Source organism: Trypanosoma grayi (genome assembly GCF_000691245.1).
Source record: "Trypanosoma grayi strain ANR4 Tgr_35_V1, whole genome shotgun sequence".
NCBI lineage: Eukaryota > Euglenozoa > Kinetoplastea > Trypanosomatida > Trypanosomatidae > Trypanosoma > Trypanosoma grayi.
The window spans coordinates 4,224-12,954 of NW_008825654.1; the positions used below are offsets into that span (position 1 = coordinate 4,224).

At 50.6% G+C, this 8,731-nt stretch overlaps 4 protein-coding genes across 4 annotated transcripts; all 4 read right to left on the bottom strand.

Annotated features, from left to right (window-relative positions):
- Window positions 1-136: 136 nt before the first annotated feature.
- DQ04_00351030 (hypothetical protein) lies at window positions 137-1,714 on the bottom strand (the record flags this gene model as incomplete). The annotated part of the gene is made up of 1 exon (XM_009308813.1): window positions 137-1,714. The coding sequence occupies one exon, from the start codon at window positions 1,712-1,714 to the stop codon at window positions 137-139; it is 1,578 nt and encodes a 525-aa protein (XP_009307088.1).
- A 304-nt stretch (window positions 1,715-2,018) lies between these two features.
- Window positions 2,019-3,761, bottom strand: DQ04_00351040 (hypothetical protein; the record flags this gene model as incomplete). Its single annotated transcript, XM_009308814.1, has 1 exon — window positions 2,019-3,761. One exon carries the CDS (start codon window positions 3,759-3,761, stop codon window positions 2,019-2,021), a length of 1,743 nt encoding a protein of 580 aa, XP_009307089.1.
- Window positions 3,762-4,439: 678 nt separating this feature from the next.
- DQ04_00351050 (MmpL efflux pump) lies at window positions 4,440-7,052 on the bottom strand (the record flags this gene model as incomplete). The annotated part of the gene is made up of 1 exon (XM_009308815.1): window positions 4,440-7,052. One exon carries the CDS (start codon window positions 7,050-7,052, stop codon window positions 4,440-4,442), a length of 2,613 nt encoding a protein of 870 aa, XP_009307090.1.
- A 276-nt stretch (window positions 7,053-7,328) lies between these two features.
- DQ04_00351060 (hypothetical protein) lies at window positions 7,329-8,147 on the bottom strand (the record flags this gene model as incomplete). Its single annotated transcript, XM_009308816.1, has 1 exon — window positions 7,329-8,147. One exon carries the CDS (start codon window positions 8,145-8,147, stop codon window positions 7,329-7,331), a length of 819 nt encoding a protein of 272 aa, XP_009307091.1.
- Window positions 8,148-8,731: the final 584 nt, after the last annotated feature.

The window sequence follows — 8,731 nt, forward strand, 5'->3', positions numbered from 1 at the left end:
GGGGGGGGGGGAGACTGCTCTCTCACGCGAGATGCAGCTGAACAAAGATCTAAGAAACAATGGCAAAACAAAAAAGGTTTTCTCATTGCTTCTCTACTTTCCTTCAATTCATCAGGTTTCTGGAAAGACGCAGCACTCAACCTGACTGGGTTATAAAGGCCTGATCTAAAGGAATGAAACGCTTTGCGCCTATTGCGTATGCGAACAAAGCAGCTATGGTTGCCAACCCCATCAAACCGGAGCTTTGCATCAGGTTGTACATGGCGTTAGAAGCGGCCTGGCACGACGGGTTAAGCGAGGGAACCACGTTGGATAGCACAGCATCGCAACTGTGTAGTTGGCGTTCGACAGTATCAACGATCATCCTTGCCCGAATAACCTCTTGGATGGCGGTGATGGCCCTTTTAGCAGCCTTCCCAGGACTGCTCAGCACACCATCCTTCGTACACGTCTGTGCGCACATGGTTAATGTGCATTGCTCCACAGGGACTGAAGCGCACATGTAGCCCTCAGCAGTGGCCGTCGCGCTCGCAGTGGGGTTTTGTAATATCTGCGGCGCCGTAAGGAAACTATTTCTGGTCCATGAGGCCAGTTCTGCATCTGTCACTACTGAGCACGACATGGACTCTGGACAGTCGAACACCTTCATTTGCGCGGCGTTTTCGTTGGGCAACAAATTCTTATCGTAGCAGAATGGCTGAAACTGTTCACAAGTCAACTGTGATTGTTTGAGAATAATATCGTCAAAAATGGGAGTGTAACGGTTGTAGGTAGTGTCATCGCAATCGGCAACCGCCTTCACAACACTCTCCCGTCTGTCGCTCCACTCTGAGATTTCGAAACAGCTCTCGCGCATGAGAAAAGTAGAGGCCGCAAACATGCCGTTGAATCCCCAATCCACGACACCAAGAACCGCCATGATAGTAAAAATAGTCATGGCCGCATAGCGACGATAGTTTCCGAATGCAACTATCAACCCCACAAACGAAACAATTGCAGGGAGAATGTAGACTATGTACCACAACCATATCAGCCTGCCAGCGAAATTAACGAGTGCAATAATGGTGATGTCAAGCATACGGGAAACATCCGACACACGTTCGACTGTCGTCTTCGGAAGATTCTGATCACCCGCAAACAAGTCAATAAGTGAATCCACATACATTGCGTCCAAGCTGGGGTTGTACAATGTCACGCTCATCCCAGCCAGAAGCTCTGCATTTGCCGTCTCTACATGACTCACAGCAGAGTCCGAAAGCTTACGCAGCGCATTCAGTTCCCTTTTCAAACGGGTTAGTGAAGTGCAACCCCATATGCATGCGGCCATACACATGATGAAGACAATCACCGTCAGTATGAGTGGACGAAGGATATCACCCTTGTCGTACTTTGCCGAATACCCAGGGGTAGGAAAGCACAAACCTGGTGTTTGTTTGCGTCCCCCACAGCAGTTGAAGACGTACTTACCGACAAAGTACACCGAAATTGCAATAGCGAATACGCCTGCTACGAACAATCCCGGAGCGGCATAGATCAAAACTGTGGTCCGATAGCTCTTTGGATCGCACTCAATCCACACTTCAGCGTGCTTGTCACAGTTCATCACGCGCCTCAGCCCAGTCGGATATTGTAATACTGGAATATTCTGCGCCTCCACCTTCGTCAAGAACAACAGCACCAATAATGCCAACACCACATGTCCAGCGCGAGCCATATGAACCGTGGGGCGTGAGAGACTACAAAACCCATCGAGGAATAGGTGTAAAAGAAGGCAAGACAAAGCTCTGTACGAGAAATCGGTGCCAACGCAAGAGCCATTGGGGAGTCCAATTTCAAGCTCATATACAAGGGGCAACAACACAAAAGAAAACAGCATGCAGGAGTCACGTATCCTCCTTTTTTTTTTTTCATTGTATACAGCAAGAAGAAAAATACCCATATGCGTCCACGCTATCAATAATGAAACGGATGAGACAAATGACGCCACAAAAAAAAAAAAATGAAAACCGCAGAGCAGCTCACTCCTCCCGCATATCCGAAATGAATTTCTTAAAACTTCTTCCATCTCGATGCGATATCTCGGTTATGGGGAGGCACACAAGCTTCTTGGGGTTCGTTGTCGAATCGAACATGTAAAGCATGACATCGCCTCCATGTTCCCCATATACGTCTCTGGCAACCTTCAGTAGCATATTCTCACATACACCACAGGGAAACAGCGGATTCGGGTCTTTATTCGATCCTTTGTTTTCACCATGCACAAAAACCTCTCGCACGGCACTCGTTGGCAAACCTATGGAGGCCAGCTTCCCCAAAGCATTCTGTTCAGAGCAGCGCGATCCACTTGGCGTGCTAAGCTCGTAGTTCAAGGCCACTACAAAAGACCGTGGGCACTTACACCATGATTTCGTGGGATACTTCAAATCACTATGACAACCACCAGAGCCCCTCACCGAGGGAGGCCGCGTATGCTCGCTGGCGTCTGTTCGGCACTCGCAATCCTTAGGATCTACGTATGTGATTAAGGAAGTTACTATAGGGCGCATTGGATCCTTTTTGCGCCAGCTGGGATGGGCATTATCATGGCGAAATCCCACAATGAGTTGGGTAACATGCAAAAAGAATGAACCCTCCATTTCCTTTTTGAGATCCACAATGTTGTAGTTTCGGTCAGGTTCAAACCGAGCACGGATCTGCTCGCATGCGGCCTGCACCTTGATTGGCAAAGCCAGTGCATAAAACTCCCTGGAGGACAGCTGAATCAGTGACGATACAGAGGTTAAGCATAACGGTAAAGACACCGGCATGACGACGTCAGGGAAGGTTGCGAGAACACTTTCCAGCATGAGCTTGGGCTGAATTTCACGCACAATAGCAATGTTCAACCACTGAGTTAGCCACCGTGGTTCACTTCGACCTACAATAGCATCAAAGGCGTTGTCGCTCAGCTGCTGAACATCACCCACTGTGTGCAACCCAATCTCGTCCAATTGAGTCAGAAAAATTGGCAAATCCGATTCCGCCCGAAGTTGTGCCTTCAATGGCGTCGAGGCCGTCATATTTACCAGTTCCCTAGGGGTGATATTCGCGTGAACATACAGGCACCGCGCTCCGTACCGGCATCGAACGCTGTAGCGGCAGAGTACTGGCTGCACCGCCTCCACGACATTTTCGTGTAGGAGTCCACACGCAAAGAGGAATCCAGCAGTCGGGCTTATCTGCTCCGTGTTGACGCAATGAATGGAGTTATTATGGGACAAACAAAAGGTATGGTAGTTAAACGGGCTCAATTCCAATCGCCACGCTTTAGGATCTAAAAGATGAGCCTTATGGCAACCACATGCCTCACCTCTTAGACTCCGACCACATAGATGAAAACAGTATCGTACCTTCCCCAGCATCTGCTTCAGCTGTGGAGGCGAAATATCATCTTTTTTGAACATAAAGAAACGGATTTTTTGGTGCATACCTTTTGTGGTGCTCCCTTCAGCAGACGATTGGCTTCGTATTTCCATTTCCCGCGGCCCCAAGGAAAGCGGATCATCTAACAACTCCAGTCCCATCTCTTTTGGTGGCGTACAAGGTGATACATCGGCGGAGTCACCAAAGGCGCCATCGCCCATACAATCACGGGAGTAAGCATCCGATTCATCGTCAAGTGCCAGCACGACGTACCGGAGTGTTCTGACCGCCTCGACTGGGGGAAGGTACGCCTTGTAAAAGCGGACGGCGTGCCACATGTTCGCCCCTGCGACGGTCATCTCTGGAGATTAGCAAAGTACGTACAAGAGAGTGGCAGGGTGTTTCGAAGATCTTGATATCCACTTCTTCGCCTGCTCTGGCCTTCAACTGTCCCCACAAGGATCTGGCCCGGCGTGTTCCCTCACCCCCCTCCCTTCCTTTATCGCTTTCCGCGACAAGCACACACACAAGCATATATAATATATAAGAAAAAGAGTGGGGCATTTGGCAAAAACGAATAAACAAGACAACAAGAAAGAAGGCAGGAAGCGGTGCCTTCCATTTGAATAAAAAGACTAGCACACATACACACACACCGAACTACACACAAACTCACACCATATACTCATACCGCACATCACCGCTCGCCTCTCAATGGAGGAGGAGAAGTCTGATTTACGCACATCCAAGCTACACAAAGAAATAAATAAATAAAGTTTGTTTTTTTTTTCGTTTGGAAAGCACGCCGAAGGGAGAAAGTGGGAGTTGGATTTCATTCTCTGCCGGCAGCAGTAGGTGCCGCCGCTCCCTCATCAGAGAAACCGGTTATTGAGCCAAAAGCAGAACAGCAATAGCGAGAGGGAAAAAAAAGGAGCAATGGGCCCCCAGGCAGCCCAAAGCCTAAAGGAAAAAAAAAACATAAAACAGATATTCCGCACCTCCGCAGGTGAAATGCGTAAGAAAGTGTCCGGGAGCCGCTACACTTTGTGTTTCGCTAGAGAGTCCGCCCTCCAAGCCTCGTAAGCATGCAATGAGGCAGGCAGATTCTCTTCTTCTTGCACGGTGTGCCCAAGCGTGCTGTTGGGGTCCATGCACATGACATCCACACCACAGCCCAACTCGGGGAAGCGGCGCGGCCACCACAGCCACTTCTCCGGGACGATGCTCAGCAACGCCGGAACAAACAAAGGCCGAATCACGAAGGTATCGAGCAGAACAGCCACACCAGAAACCACAGCAAACTGCGCTAACATCATAATGGATGAAAACACCAGCGACCCAATCGTCACGAACATAATGATCCCGGCGAAGGAAATCACAGGGCCTGTTTTCCACACCGCCTTGGCGATAGCGGCCTCGTTCGTGTAGCCTTTCGTTTTGAACTCAATCACGCGAGTCATGAGAAAGACATCGTAGTCCAGCGCCAGTGCAGAAAGAAGCAAAAATGCAAAGATGGGGATCAGAAAACAGTAACTCTCCACGTGGTCCAATGCTCCCCATACCTTGTGCAGCCATGTGTATTGAAACACAATGACGCCAACACCGTATGAGAATCCAATTGTGTATACGACGGTAAAGATCATACGAAAAGGCAGCACCAGAGAGCGGAACACAATCAGTATGAACAGAAAGATCGCACCAAATGTCACACCAATTTGCATGGGGAAGAGCTCCATTGATTTTACTATAATTGCCCATGAAGAACTGCTTGCACCGGTAATTCCGTAGTCAAAGAAGATGTTCTCCGAAGCATGCTCCCTAAGAACATCGCGAATCGTATTAAGATATCGATTAGCGGATGGCCCAAATGGGTTTGTTGGTGGTGTGACAATTATGTAGGCTGCCCTCCCCTCCAATGCAGAGACCGTTCGGTTTACAAGGTATTGATAGTCCTCGTTGGTGGCGTATAATAGAAATGACTCCCACGCCTTCAGCCAGATGAGCTCACCGCTGGTCGAATTCCGCACCATGTTCGGCGAGATGATGGCATCGTACGTCTGCCCTGTCCGCGCGACTATGGCCTCAATGACATCCTTCATCACATTTGTCATTTCGTCCGTCTTCCAAAATGAGATGTCATAGGTCCCGCGTACGACGAAGAGAATATAAAAAGGGATCGCCGCTCCATTACCCACATCCCTTTGTATCCGGTTCAGAATCTCTCCGTGTACGCTCCCCCGCGGAATCTGCGTGAACACGTCAAAGTCCACCCGCAGTTGAGTCGCGAAGTAAAAGAACGGCGCACCAAACACGAGAACGCCCATAATCGCAATTAGTGGATGGTGAAAAGAGAACAAGCCGATACGGAACCACACAGATGATACCTGTCGCTTGTGTTCCTCTGCCTCAAAGGACCCAGTCGTCTGTGAGAGAGCATCAACCGGCTCGCTCAGCAACTCTTCCCCCATCGAAGAGGAAATATCACTGGGGGAGCCACGTCTGCAGCAGCCGCAGCAGCAGAAACATCTGCAGTAGCGCAGCAATGTATCCCACAGCTCTCGCCAAGTTGGCGGTCGTGCAAAAAAATTGTAAAATAGTAACAGGAGAGCCGGCTGCGCTGTAAGACTCACAAGAACGGCACAAATAACCGCCACAGACATCGTCAACCCGATCGTTGAAAGAAACGCCACGGGCAAGAATGACAAGCTCCCGACGGCTACGGCGATGGTGAAACCTGAAACAACAATGTTGTGAGCAGAGAGACGTGCGGTGTTCCTCACGACAATCCACTCTGTCTCTGCACTTCGGCCATGGAGAAACTCCTGCTGTCGTACCTGCTCGCGAAACCGCGTGAGAATAAAAAGGGAATAGTCGACACAGATGGCCGCAGTAACGCCAAGGGTGAGCTCCGGCGCAAACGATGACACATCCACGGCGAAGGAGATGGGATACATAATGCTGAACGCAATCACCACTGTACACGGGAGTGAGAAAGCCGGCACTAACAGCGGCCGCACCGATCCCATGCAGTAACTCAGCACAAGAAAGGCTAGCGGAAGAGAAATAACGTCAACACGCATCAAATCACTTACAATACCGTCACGCGCATCGTCAGACAACAACTCTATGCTGGTGTACTCACGCAGGAAGTCCGCCCCGCTCTCCTCACACCACGCATCAACAAGAGACGTGATAACAGGGAGGACAAGATCTGTCTTTAACTCGGGAGCTATACTCAACTCGAGTACACTCGACTGGTTGTGGTCACCGCCAACAAATCTGGAGCGCATGCCATCAGCATCAGGTACAAGGAAGTAACCAAGCACATTGTTGACAATTCCATATATCGGACCGCCTTTGTTCGCGGTCTGTTGCTGGAAGAAATAACTGAAGGCTTCGAAGTGTGGATTCTCAACGATACTTTGTGATGAATTGTGTGATGTCACCAAGAAGAACATTGGATTCACCGACAACTGGTTGGGAAAGTACTTCGCCACATCATTGTTCGTATGGTACACTAGCGTCCCTTTTGGCGGCCTGTATGTCACCCTCGTGTTGTGGATAAACCTCCACGCCAAACACGCTCCACCAAAAAGTGCAAGAGAGTACAACACCACTAGCACCAGTGCAATTTTCTTTTCCCGTTGCATTTGCAATATCGCCTCAGATACCAAGAGAAAAAAGGAATTGTTCGCTACTTATTTGTTCCTAACTGCTGCTGTAATTGTTTTTAGACGCTTGCACCGGCACATCCTTCCACCACATTGCATCAAACCATGGGAACGAAGAGAGGACAGAAAATATTGGGAAACGGAGCAAACGGCACACCAGCGAGCAAAAGTGACAGCCAATTATTTTTTTTCTAGCCGATCCGCAGCGGCCACGATGAGAAAAGAACTTCTGGGCACTGCGCGTGGAGCTCCACCTTAAACCCGCCGCCGGGGGTGCAGCCTCGCCGCCCTGCCAACGGGGTCCGCGTCGTAGTCAAAGTACGGGTCTATCACGAACGGCTGCACCTCGTCATCCCCGCCCTCCAGCAGCATATTCACCTCTGTCGCGGAGAGAAACACGCCGTTCCGAACCCCAGGCGGAGCGCCCGACCCCGGTGAAACGTCATTCACCGCGAGCCCTGGCAACTCAATCGCACCATCGCTAACGCTGTCATCGCACCCATCCCGTGTTTTATCGAAAACCGACTCCACAGCTCCAGAAGCAGAAGCAGAAGCAGCGGCAGCAGTAGCAAGAGGAAGATGGAGGGATTTGCCCTTCCCAGTGGCCGGAGACCCCATAACCCCGTCGCGCTCTGACGAAATTTCTCTATCACCTGTGGTCGTCGCTACTTCCGCTGCTTGTCGCTGCCTTGCCAGCTCACCAACATCCTCCCCTTCCCCACCTTCCTCAGATTCGTCCACGCCAATGAAGTTGCCATACGTCGGCACGATGTCCACCATACCGCGGGTAAGAAACGCCGTCATTGCGCACGTCCTGACCGCCACGGACTCGTCGAGCTCCACCTCCTCCAGCACCACGTCACCCGTTGCGTGAGGCACGGCGTCCACATCACGAAACGTCTCTACTGCCGCCGCGAACTCCTTTTCATCGATATCAGCGCTCTGCGGTCCTTCCATTGAGAGCGCCGCGCGCTCCGCCGCCGATAGCTCGACGAATGTGCGCAGGAACGACACAAGGTTCTCCTCCTTCGCCGCTAAGAAGGTCTGTAGCACGTCCTCATCCTGCAAGGCCATAGCAACTATAGCATGAGACACAAGACAAAGAGCGACAAACTACACAAAGGAATGAGAGAGATGGAAGGGACCATAGGAGAATGCCGGTGACTCTTTATTGCTACTGGAACCGCAGCTCAGCTGGCAGGAGGGGAAAGGAATGCAGTGAACGACTCATAGGGATATATATATATACGATGACATCATATGGCAAATGCAACACCACCCAAAAAAAGGGGGGAATATGAGTACACACCCTACAGCACCGCATTGTGCGCGTCTTCGTCTGTCTGCCTGGCTCTTTCTTTCTTTCTCCCTCTCTCGTGATGGGAGCATAAGCACAACAGGAAGAAGACGGCGGGAAATTTCTGCCGGGTAGCGTACTCTATTGCCACAACCCACTTTGTTTAACGCTGGTGTTTTCTTGCAATCACCCTTCTCCCAGATTCACAGACATACACTCTCTCTCTCTCTCGTGTCCCAAACAGTATTGCGAGTGACAGACCGAAAGACAGCGCCTGCACGCACGCAAAAACAGAATCATACATCTCCACAAACACACACGCGCGCACGCACAGAGACCGCACACACACACACACACACAC